General features: G+C 42.1%; 2 protein-coding genes across 2 annotated transcripts; both read left to right on the top strand.

Moving 5' to 3' along the window:
• Positions 1-788: 788 nt before the first annotated feature.
• Positions 789-4,490, top strand: OTOS (otospiralin). Its single transcript, XM_032798423.2, has 3 exons — positions 789-846; positions 1,180-1,206; positions 4,140-4,490. The coding sequence occupies exons 1-3, from the start codon at positions 789-791 to the stop codon at positions 4,322-4,324; spliced, it is 270 nt and encodes an 89-aa protein (XP_032654314.1). The 3' UTR covers positions 4,325-4,490.
• A 2,927-nt stretch (positions 4,491-7,417) lies between these two features.
• COPS9 (COP9 signalosome subunit 9) lies at positions 7,418-12,592 on the top strand. The gene is made up of 3 exons (XM_032798424.2): positions 7,418-7,569; positions 9,974-10,046; positions 11,850-12,592. The coding sequence occupies exons 1-3, from the start codon at positions 7,507-7,509 to the stop codon at positions 11,885-11,887; spliced, it is 174 nt and encodes a 57-aa protein (XP_032654315.1). The 5' UTR covers positions 7,418-7,506; the 3' UTR covers positions 11,888-12,592.
• Positions 12,593-14,702: the final 2,110 nt, after the last annotated feature.

Below are 14,702 nucleotides of genomic sequence, written 5' to 3'. Positions count from 1 at the left end.
GAGAAGACCTTCTCCCATAGAGAAAAGCATACAAATTAGAGAGATATTGTAAGCAGCGATTATTGAATTAGCTGCTGGATTTTTTTCTCTAGTTTTATACTATAGGGATTTTATTCCCAGTTTATCTAGACATTTCTGACCATGGATGGCACTGCAGTATTTTATAGATGTGTGCAACTACACACTTTTAGATTAGGCTGAAAAAATCAGATTGGTGTATTAAGTAAGTGACGTTCCTTTCCTTATTTCCCACCCTTCTCTAAACAGTGGTGCAATTTTATAGCAATAGAAACCCATTCAGATTTTTGCAGCTGACTCAGAGCTACAGACCTCTACTCATTTAAGAGAAAGGTGGGGAAAAAGGTAATTTCTAAAGTAAAACTAAAGTAGCTACAAAACAAAATAGTTCCAAGACATTTAATTTCATGTCAATGCAGGTGAACTTTTATAATTTTTTTTAATCCAGTACATCAAACCTGAGTACTGCAGTTCTTTTAATATACTGAAAGTTTTTTGCAATTAACAAATTTGATAAGAACAGCCATGCTTGGTCAAAACAATGGTCCCTCAGACCCAATATCCTGTCTCTGGCAGTGGCCAGTGCCAGATCCTTCTACCAGTTGGAGGGTTAGAGACACCTGGAAATATAAAAATCTTATTCCCACTTTAGTGAAAAATAGATGATTCCAACTCTTTTGTATAGAAGAAAAAATGTATTTTGATATATTCCGCTCTATTTCATTTTATAGATTCTATTTCAGAAACAGGAATAATAATTTGCAGAGACCATGAGGTTTATCTTTATTGGCTTAATTGCCCTCTGCATGCTGATGAATGCATTAACAGGTAAGTTAACTTTTATATTTATCCTTTATTTTTTTCCATCTGCCTTAAATATTTTAATCTAGATCTGTTGACTTGCATTTGATATCAAATGTTATTAATATACCGGTCACATTTGCCTTCATTATTAGCAAACAGTATTCAAATTGTATCACGGAGTGACTGGAAACAGAGAATTCTTTATTCAGCTGTTTCAAACACAGAAGTTTAGCTGTCAGTAGGCTCCTATTAATGCTTTGCAGAGCTAGTCAGCTTCTGGGCTACATAGCACTTCTTTGTACACGGCAAACCCTTCCATCTGAGACCTACTACTGATTATTTCTTATTTATTTACAGATGCCCGGCCAGTACAGGATGAAGATGGTAATGCTTTTCAGACTTTTTCTCCTTCTTCCACTCCCCACACCATTCCTAAAAATTGGAAGAGCCACTTGTAACTGGCAGGCCCTATCCAAAGTGCATTATAGTCAGTGGGGAGACTCCTACTGACTCAGTGGGCTTTGCATCAGCCCCTGATAGAAATGTTTTCATCCATTGCTAATAGAGTATGAAATAATAAATAAATAAATAAATAAATACATGAAGTGCTTGTAGGCAATTGACTAAAAATATAAACTTTACAAAGAGAGAGGATGTGTTAGCAAAGTTAAAATAAAAACAGCAAAACTGATAGCTAAGGCATGTCCTTAGATGATCACCAAACTGTGTTTTACAGTGCTATCATAAGTTAAGAAACACCAGACTTTTAAATATATTAGACTTGCAGGAACCATAGGATGCATGTCTACTCATTGGTGAGAAATCCCAACTTCCAAGATAAAAAGCTTAACATCTACAAATGAGCAGCCAGCCAATTAAAAAAAAAAATAGGAACACATCCTCAGCTAGTAAATATCAGTATAATCTATGGAGCTATGCAGATTTACATCAGCTGAGGATCTGATCCATAGTATGCAATGTTTGCTTTTGCTTTAAAAAAGTCATCCCAATAACATTTCAATTGCCTTATTGATAGGTTTTGGTGCTTTGGATGGTAGCTAGTTATTCCTGAGGACAGCATGGGGAAATTGGGACGACCATATATTTGCTTAAATTCTTATTGAGAGCAAAGAGCAGCAATACTAGACAATTTTTCTAGCACTGCTAGAAAAATGCTGAACACAAACACTATACAGTGTTCATTGAGATGTGTATTGGCATGAGAGTGAAGACTGTCTTGGATCTGCTGATATCCAGTAACATAACATTCCACTGGAAACAGCAGTGCCTATCAAAACATGAACTTAAGTGGACAATGGGGAGATGGCACGGAAAGAATTTGACTATATTAATTGAACACTTTTTTTAACTCCATGCAACAAGCCTCATTGGCTTGCTTTAATTACACCTCACAACTCAATTTTTTTGATCATTTTTTCTGCGCTTTAACAAATGTATGTGCAATAGTTTATTTGAACACAGGAAATATTTTTGATGCAACATCACAATTAAATAACCACACATCTCTTCTTGGTGTGTATTTTACAATATAAAAACCTAGCAGGGCTAATATTTTACAGCAAATGTTTTTTTGTTTCACATTGTGCCAAGGAGCAGACTGCAGCATGAACCTGGAGATCAGCTAATACTTTATTCCACAGACAACAGTGACTAATTAATTTGATTTTGTTTTGTTACCATCTGTGACTATGCACTGCAAATTCTTTTATGAAATTAGGGTCTGATCCAGGACTGGAGAGAACTGCTAGTTCCCATTAAAGGATCTAATCTGAAGCTCATCAAAGTCAATAGAAACACTCACCACTGATTTCAATGGAGTTTGGATGTAGCCCAAACACTAGCGGAGCAGTGGTCTTCATCCAGCAAAGCACTGAAGCACACATTTAACTTTACCTTTGTAAGTATTTCTTCAGCTAAATTCCACATATGCTGAAGTGATTTGTTGGATCAAGGCCTGAGGGTGCTCAGAACCTGGCAGCATCAGGCCCTGAGCTCATTGAATTGGCAACTCAAGTCCAGATTATTTTTTATGTCCTCTTTAAAAACAAGCCAAAAACTTGGCTCTTTGCCAAGTTGGACGTGTCTGCAGCTGCTGGACACTTCCTACTTGGATCTCTTTTTTCCATCTCTTTAGCCTTTGGTTTCTACTATCTACAGAGAAGAGACATAATTCTGAGGCTTCAGACTTTCACAAGGCACCTTAGATCCCAATGCTGATATTTGAAGCCTTCCCCCCTGCGCCCCGTCCCCCTCCCAGCAGAGCCCTATTGATGCAAGAGTCAACCTGCATGGATCCATTTGCATGATCACCTCTCAGACTGGGTCTGCTGCTACTCCCACTGTATATGAGAAGTCGCAGGATGTGGCCTGTACCAGAGGCTGGAAGCTGTAGCCAAATAAATGTCAATAATGTTATCATGGAAAAGTATAGAAGAGTTCTCTGCTATTCACAGTTTAAGGAGAAATGGTTCCAGTTTGGGATCCTCTTAGCTGATAGGACAGGGCACTGCTGAAAAGTATTCCACAAAAATCATTTGCAATGTGTATAGGAGAAGCCATCTTTATTTGCAGAATAATTAATTCAAAGTGGGAGGGTCTTGGAAGGCCTTGCTGCATAAAGCCATACGACACCATCAATTTTCATGCAAAGCTCCCATTGGTTTCATTTCTCTATGAAATGTCCTAATATTGAGCACAGCATTTTCAGTTACACCCTACTCAGTTTGGAGTACTTCTAGCTAGGTTGATAATAGCCGTACTTTACTTTACAATCACTAAGTGGGTAAGCACCTCAACACCCCTGTAAAATAGTTCACAAGGACTATACCTTTAACGATATATTCCTTTCCTGTCCCAGGCAGAGGAAAAGTGGTTGAGAGGATGGAAAAGGTGACTTAAAGCCACTTTTGGCTGACCTAATTTTGGATTAGGCCTAGTCCCCAACCAGCCCACACCACAAAGTAGAGCAGCCCCAGTTCTAAGTTGTGCCAGCTTCTAACAGCCCTCTGTGGGCCATTATACCAGACCACAGTGTACTAGGACCATGCCTTCTTCCACCTCTCCCTGCTCTACTTATCATGTCCCATGCACCAAGGGTGAAGGAGTGGGTAGTGTAGGGCTTTTACATTCACTATCTTCCAGGCCATAGCCCTAGAGAGAATCAAGGCCTGAGTGAGGATGAGTGACCTGCTTCATAGTGAGACCTAGGACTAGAACCCAGGAGTCTAGGCTCCCGGTCATGCTCTAACCAACACATTCCATGTTATGTTAATCTAATTCTGCAATTTTTATTGTAGACCCATATGAGGAACCTGCAGCCCTGCCATATTGGCCTTTCTGGTCCAGTGATTTTTGGTCATACGTGGAGTATTTCCGGAGCCTGGGAGCATACAACAGAATCAATGAAATGGCCAGAACCCTGTTTGCTCAATACCCTTTTGGAAATAACCTTGGTTATGATGTTCCCTACCATGAGCACTAATGATTTTGCTCATTTTGCTAAAGCTAGTGCTGAGACCTTTAAAGGAATTACTGCTGCCAGTAAACATGCCTGAACTGCCCATTCAGTCTATGTTGTTTCAATGTTTTTAAACATATTGTATAGCATTTCCATGTTTGTAAAATGGCAGATAATTAGTCCGGCTTTCTCTTTCAATACAGTGTATTCTTTTGTGCAAAAATTAAAAATTCATTGATTTCAATCCTGTTTTTGGCTGTTTGTATTTTAAAATGTATAAAAGTGCCCATTGGGTAGTCTCTGGACTTTGACCAATATATAAAGAGTAACATCAAAAACTTGTTGACCCAAATCACCATAAGAATCCTCCAACCCCATAATCACTCCCTTTTTGCAAAAACCAAGAGAAGAGATTAGTCTTAGTCTTGTTGACCAGTACACTTGGGTTCTGATAACCCATCTTGGACATGGAATTCCACACCAACGGCCTCTACTGACAATGCTTTGCCACCTGCTCCCTGACTTTTACATTGAGAATTTGTGGTCCCAATTCTCCAATATGTTTGACCACAACAGCACAGAGTTGATTTTGGCTCCCTCATTCAGTGCAAGTTAGTGCAGAAGAGATCCCACTCTAATTTATGCTGTTGCTACTGATGGCGTAAAGACCTTGACACCAGGAAAGGACCAAATGTTGGGCAGGGGATACTTCTTGGCATTAGTGGGAGGGATTATCACAGGCTGTGCTTCCTCACCCTGGATTTCTCTCTGCAAGCAGTTGGCACATGCTCTTATATAAATTCACACTATACACTTTTGACAACATTTTAGGCAGCTTCAAGTCCCATTACCATAAGACTTCTCTCAAGTCAGTGTATTCTCTAGCCACAGGATGAGAGGATGGGGATAAAGATCTCATTTCTCTGGACTTCTGTGTCTTCTGTCCAGTTTCAGCCCTGCTCTCACCCTTCCTGTCTCCTATTTAACAGTCCCCAGCTGATGAGGTGATTGCTGTTAACTGAGGATAGCTCAATGGTTTGAGCATTAGCCTGCTAAACCCAGGGTTGAGTTCAATCCTTAAAAATTTGAGCAGGGGGTTCAACTAGATGACCTCCTGAGGTCCCTTCCAACCTTGTAATATTCTATGAATTATCTCCCAATTTGGCTTTTGCAAGAGCGCTTACAAAGTGTGCAGAGTGGGACCTAGCCCAAGGCTATTCCCACTTTGTCACACAGATACACTTCCTTCACTTGCTGTACACAAGCAGAGAGCCCCCCTACGCAGGGGGAATGCTCTGCTAGGAATCTCGAGCCAAGTCAAGGCCACTTTGCACTGCATAACAATGGCCTTTAGCAGAATAGACAATATAGGACTGTTAGTTCAAGAGTCTCCATTAATCTCAAGTGTCATGCTGGCAGCTAGAGAGGGAGGCAGTCTTGCAGGTGGCCAGAACCCAAAGGGATTCTGAGTGCCTTCTATCTATATTTCTTATTCATCTTCATCCCCTTCCTTTTTCTATTAATGTATTTTTTCCATAAATGATGTTTTGAAGACACTCTCACCACTAGTTGAACCAGTCTTCTACTTATCTTTGCAATAATGCTTTGCTCTATTAGCTGCAAACTGAGAATAATCTTTCTAGAGGCAAAAAACTGTTTAAGGCTTGGTTCTCTAATGCTTTGCATCTTGTGTAATCATTTACACCTTGGCAGAATGGACATAAAGTGTTACCATTCTGATTTGGTTACCTTTTACAGCCACCCTGCACAGGTGTAAATGACTCAACAAAGTTACAGGGCAATGGAGAAATAGAACCTCTGTCACCAGAATATCACAGTATAAGTCTCTCCTAAACAGAAGCTGCCTAGCACAGCAAATTATTTATGGTAGTTCAACAATAAGGATTATCCTATTTTAGGTCCTTATATGGCACCCATTACTGTAACATCTTGGTGTCTCACAATCATTAGTATATGTATCCCTACTAAACCCCATGAGGTAGTGAATTGCTATTATTCCCATTTTACTGATAAGAAACAGAAAGACTAAGTACTTCACTCAACATCACACAGGAAGTCTGTGACAGCCCATCTACCTAGTTACTGGCTTTTGAGGATGTGGATTTACTATAGTGATGGAAAACCCTCTTCTGCAACTGTAGCAAGTGCCGACACTACAGAGGTGTAGGGGCAGCACTGCAGTCATAGCACTTATAGTGTAGAAATACTCTTAGAAAATAAAGGCCCATTTTCAAAAGTGACCTAGACACTTAAGGAATCTGTGTCACTGAACGTCTTTGGGACCTAAATGTCTAAGTCACTTTTGAAAATGGGACTGTCAGTTAGGAGTGTGATCTTTTCCCCTGTATAGTTATATTGGCACGGCCCCTAATGAGGGTGCAGTTATGTCAATATAAAGTGCTCATACCAGCGTAGCTTATCCCCGTTCCTGTATGGGAACAGCTATACTGGTATCAACCTAGTGCTCTTGTCTAATGGCAGCCACATCAAGAGATCATACTGTTATGCCAGGGCAGTTAAAGTGGTACAGCTTTGGTGTGCCAAGAAGGTCTAAATCACTTCAGTGCTTTCGAAAATGTTGCCGTGGCTCTTCTGGTGAACGTGAAGGGGGGATTTTTTCTAACCCTACTGCTGGTGGGCAGAGGCGTAACTAAGAAGTGGCAGGAATTAGGCTCTGGTTCTGGCCTGATGACCCAAGGGGAAAGTGTGCATCTGGCAAATGCTGCTATTGACAGTGACTCCCCCAGGCCATGTAAGGTGCACTGGAAGCCCTAGCCGCACTGCAAAGGGTCATGGGAAATCCTGTATAGTGCAAGCAATCGCCAAGCTCCTGGACTGATCATAGCTTAGGCCTCCTAGGGAGTCCCTGCCCCAACTCGGGCCAACAGGAGCCCTGAGCTCTGCTTTCCCTCAGAAGGCACGAGCCCTCTGCTTTTGCTCTCCCCCGGATAGCCAGGTAGTGCTGGGGGCCGGGACAGAGCTATAGTGGCAACCAGGGCGGCGCCTGAGGAGGCCACCCCGGCACCACAGAGCGATCAGTCCTCCCGGCTTCCAGAAGGGCCACGAGAGTGGAGCGCAGACGCTCCTGACACCGGAAGTGGCGTCTTGAGCTCAGACCGGAAGTGGTTCGAGGGGGAAGGCGCTGCCGGCCGGGCCCGCTCGCGAGCCGGGGACCTGAGAAGGCGATGAAGCCAGCAGTGGACGAGATGTTCCCCGAGGGCGCGGGGCCCTACGTGGACCTGGACGAGGTGATGATGCTAGCGGGGGAAGCGGCGCGCGGAGCCCCCCGGTTGGGGATGCCGCGGGCTGAGCTGGCGGTTAGGGGCTGGCGCTGGAGGAGCGGCGGACGAGGAGCTCTCGTTGCGTTACGTGTTGACAGGATGCGCGTCTGGGCAGCGGTCCCAGATCTGATTGGCTGGTTTCTAGCGGCTCCTACAGGACGGGGCACCCCGGGGGGAGGCAGTTCTCCTCGGCGCATCTGTGCTCCGCGGGAGCCCTCCCACTTCTTCCCCCCGCGGGGCCCTGGCGGCTGTGTTGGCCTGGTCCATGGTGTGTTCCCTCCGGCTGCGCGCGACCCGTTCGTTTCCCTGGGCCGCTGAGGGACCAGACCTGGCCCCGCTGGGGCGTAACGCGGGGGCTTCCCAGCGACAGTTAAATGCAGGGCCCTGCTCCAAGCACCCCCCCAATCCCGACCTAAGGCCGAGCCCTGAGCTGACCCCATGTGCCTTTGGCGGGAAGCGTTATGACCCCGGTATTAAGCGATGCCCAGTGACAGTCCTGTCCACCTGCTGGTTGCATGGTCAATAAAGGGACCCTGCTCCTCAGAGCCTTATAATCCCTGGCCTAGCGCTGAACGCTCAGCTGAAATGGAGAAGGGTAAATTGCGGGGATCCCCCAAGGGTCTGTGCTTGTCAGCATATTTGTAGGTCTTCAGAAGATGGATAACTAGTGAGCTAGGAAATGTTTGCATATGATACTAAATTACTCAAATTAGTTAAGTCTGAAGCTGACAGAAGAGTTACAAAGGGATCCCACAAAACTGGGTGACTGAGCAACAAAATGACAGATGAAGTCCAATGTCGATAAGTGCAAAGTAATGCACAGTGGAAAAGAGTTATACATACAATATGATGGGGTGTGAATTAGCTGTTACCACTCAAGAAAGAGATCTTGGCTTTTTCTGAAAACATCTGCTCAGTGTTCAGTGGCTCAAAAAAAACTAATAATGTTTGGAACCATTAGAAAAGGCATAGAGAAGAAAACAGAAAATACAGTGCTACTAGATAAATCCATGGTACGCCCACACCATGGATACTGTGTGTAGTTCTGGTCTTCTTATCTCAAAAAAGATGTATTAGAATTGGAAAAAAGTAGAGAGAAGGGTACAAAAATTATTAGGAGTATGGAACAGCTTTTTCTGAGGATAGATTAAAAAGACAGGGACTATTCAGTTTAGAAAAGAGATGGCAGGGGCAGGAGGGAAGAATATGATAGAGGTCTATAAAATCATAAACTCTGTGGAAACAGTGAATAAGGAAGTGTTATTTACCCCTTCACATACCATACAAACCAGGAGTCACACGATAAAATTAAAGACGTACATTTTCACACAATTCACAGTCAACCTGTAGAACTCCTTGCCTGGAGATGTGAAGGCCAAAGTATAAATGGATTAAAAAAGAATAGGTCAATTAATAGCTATTAGCCAAGATGGTCAGGGATGCAGTCCCAGGCTCTTTGTATGCCTAAGCCTTTGATTGCCAGAATCTGGGACTGGACAACAGGGGATGGCTAATTGAAAAATTACCTTGTTCTGTTCATTCCCTCTGAAGCATCTGGCCTAAGGCTGAACCCTCGACCGAAACCACACAAGTGTGATTCGAAGTGTTACATCTACAGTGTTAGCTGATTCCCAGAGATCCCTGCAACTGGGAGAGAAAACATTTCTCTATTATCAGTGTATTTATTTTGTCATTAGACAGCACTTTGTTTTAGTGCTTAACTACCCTTACAGTTAGTAAGTTTTTCCTGATGTCTAATCCAAGTCTCCCTTGCCGCAATTTAAGACCATTACTTCTTGTTCTGCATGCCAGTGGTTAAAAATTTATCACCTTCCTCTTTATAACAACCTTTTATGTAATTGTTTTTATGTAAAATGCTGAGTAGAGTGGAAGAATTACTTCTTGAGTCTTGCTTACAACACTCTTGCCAATACATCCCAGAAAGCGGTTTGTTTTGTTTTTTTCACCCCCCAACAGTACATTACTGTGGTGTTCTATGTAGGCATCACAATGTTTGCCTAGAATTTACTGCAGGATTGGCATCTTGGTTATCTCTGTCACACTTCCACTAAGAAATTTAGCATATGACAGGCTAGGAGAAAATGAAGGTTATTGCCAATAAAACAAGCTAAGTTCAAGCTCTCCAGAAGCAAGAGAAACAATCATGCCACTCAAGTGAGTTGTACAGATGGCAACAGAAGCGGGAAGAAGATGGGGCAATGTACTATACCTCACATGTTAATTTGATCGGTATGTAAATATTTATATGAATGATCAAGATAATTAAACATATACAAAGCTTTAAATAGTGAATATTATGATTTGCCACTAAACTATTAACAGTAGATGACAAAACACTGTTCTTTCTTAGGCAGGAGGAAGTACAGGTTTATTGATGGATTTAGCAGCTAATGAAAAGGCAGTTCATGCAGATTTCTTTAATGGTAAGGCAATTCAACATACTTCAGTTCCAGTTCTACTTTATTTTTATATTTTAGTTATTAATAGTTTACAGTATTTGGTGCTAGAAATTAACAACCAGAATCATTAGTTTGGGAAGCAAGAATAGCCAAGACCAGCCTACCTTTGATTTTATCTCGAGTAATGTAGCATTATAGCTTCTGCCATATTTGAGATAAACCTGCTTTTAGGTTATTGTGTTCTTTACATGTCTTGAACTTCAGTTTTTTGAATGGAAAAATTACATTTTGTGATATTTCAGTTTGTACTTTGTCACATTTGTAATAATTAAATCACATTAAATAGAAAACTGAGCAATGTATAAAAATTGCTTGCCTGCCTCCACCATCTCAAAATCAATTTATTTATCAGATTTGGTCATTCCAAATGAAATTGCCCAATCATAGTTGCATGACTGACTCTGTGTTAGTAACTTTGGTAGTATATGGAAATTGTGTACCAAGTTATTGTTTACAAGAGATTGTGTCATATATCAGTACTTCAAATCCTTTACATGGTAAAATGGATGGATGTTACTGTTTTCAAGAATAGCCAGTTGCATAGTTGAGGAATAACATAACTTCGTATTTGGCCAGTTTTGGATAGGAAATACAACGTATGCCTGGGCAATATGCATTTTTCATGTTTGGTAAATAATACAGCTTTGACAGCTGTACAGCAAAGAACTGACAGAAACCCATGATATTACTAAAACTTGCTGTGGTTGAGGCATCCTTGTCACAAACTATGGAAAATGGTTGATCTCAAAAATGTCTTGAGACTATTTAGGGTTCCTGTCTGTGTCCAAAGTGTTTAAGTTTTTACATCTGGTTAGTCAACTCATAGAATAAAGTGGTTTTACTTGGAATGACCCAGTTTTTTAGTGCATATGTCTTACAACTGAAAGAGTGACTGCACAGAGTAGAGCCAAGCACAAATGCCATGCAAGCATCTCCATAAATTCGCCCAGTGCATTTAAGTCAAGACATTGGAATAGCAAAGGGGTCTAACCTTGGACCTCTCCTAAACACAGATTATGAGTAACAGCAAATTGTATGGCAATATTCTCACATAAGCAAGTGTCCAACAAGGACTAGGTTTCAATGACAAGGCTCATCTGTACCTGAAACTTTGACAAGGTACAAACCCCAGATTTCAATGCACATCATAAAACCCCCCCCAAAGTTCTTAATAGAACAAAGGGTGCTAGGGGGTTCAGAAGCATATTATGGTGAGATTACAGTGTATTCTTAGAAAAAGGAACATGGGAATAGCAGACATAGCTATGATCTGAAACCCAGGGTCCTGAATCTGCAAAGCTCTTAAGTATGTGTCAAGTTCAGCTTGAATGAGTTGTATATTATCAACTAACGCCCCAATCCTGCCAAAATGTATAAACATGAGACCAGTTACATGCTTAAAATTAAATACTTAATTGTTTTGCTGAGTAGGGGCAGAGTGCTCTGTACTTGGCAGGATTGAGCCCTCTTGAACACAGTGCTCAGTCAGTTGATCTCTAAAGAACTTCAGGGCTTGATCCTGCTCCCATTAAAGTAAGTGGCAAAACTCCCACTGAGTTCTCTGATACAGGATAAGGGTCTCAGCTGACATCTTGGGTCTGTCTTTTTTTCTTCCTCTTTTCCTACAGTAAATTACTTGCTGTAATTTTTATACTTCAGATTAATTTAGTTTAAAATTTATGTGCCTTGAGTCCAGAGTGATGAAAAACTGTATGTAAATAGCATATGCATGGGTATTATATTAATTTTCTTTTGTTTTCTGAATAGATTTTGAAGATCTTTTTGATGATGATGACATTCAGTGAAATTACTCTTTCAGCTATGCAATGCTAAGGTGTGGAATCCTCCTGTAGGATTGTCGCCTGTTTGTTTTTTTTTAAAAAAAAACCCAGAGAGAATCTGTATGTTATCTCTAAAGTGCCATTGGAAACTAGAAGATTGGTAAAGATGACAGAAGAAAGAAGTTGCGAACTGTTATCACTAGGTTACGTGTAGATTTTCTTCAATTTTATTTGCTGATGTGCTTGTTGAATAAAATATGAACAAAATCTCTCCCCGGGATGTACTTTCAGTTTAATAGATGTTGTCACGGACTGAAATTCCCTGATGAGCCATAATTTTGTAAAATCATTCACCATTACTTTTATTTATTAGGCAAAGACAAATTGTAGGGTTTACCATCTGCTAGATGAGTTTTGTTTCTCATTGTGTGGGATTAAGCTATCCAGTCTTTCTCTGAGTAAAACATTGAATATATTTGTGTTTTTACACATGGCACTATGAAGGGAGTGTGCATTTTACAATTTCAGGTTTTAATAATGTCCAATTTCTATAGCTATTTTAGCTTCCATCCAGGACATTTTTTTCCAATAACAATAAATACAGCAATAATGTAATCTTAAAATACTAAAATGAAACACATTTTGTGATCCTAAATCATACTGTAGGAATATTGATTTAAAATACCCAGATCTATTTAAATGTTAGAAAATAAATTCTTCCTTCACTGATGTGCCAGAGTATATTGTAATATTTTGTGTCTCTTGAAGCAGTTGATGTGCTCATAACCATATTGAAGAGTACAAAGTATGCTAAAGTGGACTGTCCCAGGCATAGGTTTTATTTCTCACCTCTTAGTACAATTTATAGTTAAGAAAGGGATGTTTTTGTGTGCCTGCTCCTCCCAGTGTTCAAATACTGAGTTTTCCAATTAAGTTCAGTGTACAATGGAAGTTTATAAGTAATATGTGGTTTCAGTGCTACCTAGTTTAATCTTAGATTTGACTATATTCCATAATTTTTCATCAGAAAAACTAACCTTTGACTGTGATCCTTATTTTGGACTAAATTATGTCCAGGCTGCTCCATTTTAACTGCCCATGGCCTAAGTGTAACCAGGATTTTGACCCTAATTGTTGTATTTCACATTCCCACACTCTGACTAGGACAGTGCCCATTTTATTACAGTGAGACCTTGCTCTTTATATTTGCCCTTAATTGAGCAAAACTCTCACAGAGCATGCTATCTTTGTTTAAAAAAAAAGTGAAGAGCTAGTGTCTTTGCCTTCCCTGGCTCCATTTGCATGTCTAAACCATGCAAGTTCAAATTCTCCTTTGGGCATCTCTTCTTTGATACTGCTGTCAATTCAGAATGAAGAAAGTATAAATATCAGCTGTAATTTGCTATCTGGCCTTTGTAGCTGGACCTTTGGGCCCTACACAGCTATTGACCTTCATTTCCTTTTCACATGTGACACCTGTTTACAAGATTTGAGGAGGTTGAACTAAAGGCCCCACACTTCCTAAATTTCACCTGTATCACTGAGAAGTGCTGATATTTTACCATACTGTATAATAAAGCTTCAGTTTACTTAATTCTGTCTTTCCAGCTTTTCACACATTATTCTGTGCATGGTTTGATTATTTTTATCTTGAAGTACTACTTCTGGGATAATTCTGCATCACTGCATGTTTGCAGAATTCATGTCCCCTGCAGATTTCTTTGCTTCCCTGCAGAAGAATGACTTTCTGACAGGGAAGCTGCAAGAGCACCTCTCCCTAGCAGCGCAGGTACATCATTTCAGGAACCTGGAGCAATCAGCGGAGAGGTAAATCACCACGGAGGTAGGGACATCCCAGCCCATGGCTTCTGCCCTGAGCCAAGATCAGCTGCTAGTTTCCTCTTGGCTGGAGGTAGGAGAGGCTGGATCTTCCTCTTCCCCTGCAAGGAGTGGCTGGGCTTATGACATGCCCACCCCTATAAACCTCCCCTGCTTCCTGCCCCCACTGCTCCTCAACGATGGGGAGAAGGATTCACTATGGGGAGCTGCTCCCCCATCCACCCAGCCTCCCATACATCCAGATCTCTCATACCTAGACATCCCTGCCAAGCCTCACCCAGTACATCCAGAACCCCCTAGCCTTCCATACCCGAACACCAATTCAATGAACCTCAACCCTTGCATCTGGAACCTCCCTTCACCCAGACCCTCTGCCTCCGAACCACCTCCCTTCACTCAGATTCCCTGCCTCTGGACTCTCATTCCTGCATGCAGACAACCCCCCACTGAACTCCCTGAACTCAGACCCCACCCTGATGCGCCACCCCCTGCACCAGCCTGAGCCCCCACATCCAGACCCCCATGCCACTGACTCCCAACTAACTGCACTCAGGCCCCCACCCCACCAAGCCCACTCCCCCAGCACCCAGGCTTGTCTGCTGAGCCCCCTACAATCAGACCCCTCTGTAGAGTCCCAATCACCTTCACTTGGAAGCCCCTGCAGAGTCTCATTGCCTCTGCACCTGTAAACCCCCTGAACGAGCCTCTGCGCATCCAGATTCCCCCACACTGAGCTGCCTGCACCCAGATTGTCCCACATAGAATCCTCTCACACAACACCTGAATTCCCCCTCCCCAACTGATCCCCTCTACACTTGGATCATTCCTGGTTGAGCGTGCCTGCCCCACACCTGGTGTAGAGGGGCAGGGCCCCATGGTGTTTCTGGGGCAGGCCCAGGCCTTGTGTTGCCAAGATCAGGTGCAGTTTCACTGCTGAGTCTGGGGGGTGGGAGGGTCTGCAGGGTGATCTCCCACCTTCATACAGCCAGTGGCCTGTGCT

Source organism: Chelonoidis abingdonii, chromosome 8 (assembly GCF_003597395.2).
Source record: "Chelonoidis abingdonii isolate Lonesome George chromosome 8, CheloAbing_2.0, whole genome shotgun sequence".
In the NCBI taxonomy this organism is placed as follows: domain Eukaryota; kingdom Metazoa; phylum Chordata; order Testudines; family Testudinidae; genus Chelonoidis; species Chelonoidis abingdonii.
The sequence above is the reverse complement of the archived record's forward strand: the minus strand, read 5'-3'. Positions and strand labels throughout refer to the sequence as shown.

What these genes read in the sequence shown, in the direction of transcription:
- COPS9 (XM_032798424.2), top strand. Translation starts at nt 7,507, where the DNA reads ATGAAGCCAGCAGTGGACGAGATGTTCCCCGAGGGCGCGGGGCCCTAC. An exon ending in CCTACGTGGACCTGGACGAG is followed by an intron (nt 7,570 to 9,973) that starts GTGATGATGCTA and finishes GTTCTTTCTTAG; the next exon opens with GCAGGAGGAAGTACAGGTTT. An exon ending in TCATGCAGATTTCTTTAATG is followed by an intron (nt 10,047 to 11,849) that starts GTAAGGCAATTC and finishes TTTTCTGAATAG; the next exon opens with ATTTTGAAGATCTTTTTGAT.
- OTOS (XM_032798423.2), top strand. Translation starts at nt 789, where the DNA reads ATGAGGTTTATCTTTATTGGCTTAATTGCCCTCTGCATGCTGATGAAT. An exon ending in GCTGATGAATGCATTAACAG is followed by an intron (nt 847 to 1,179) that starts GTAAGTTAACTT and finishes ATTTATTTACAG; the next exon opens with ATGCCCGGCCAGTACAGGAT. An exon ending in GCCAGTACAGGATGAAGATG is followed by an intron (nt 1,207 to 4,139) that starts GTAATGCTTTTC and finishes TTTTTATTGTAG; the next exon opens with ACCCATATGAGGAACCTGCA.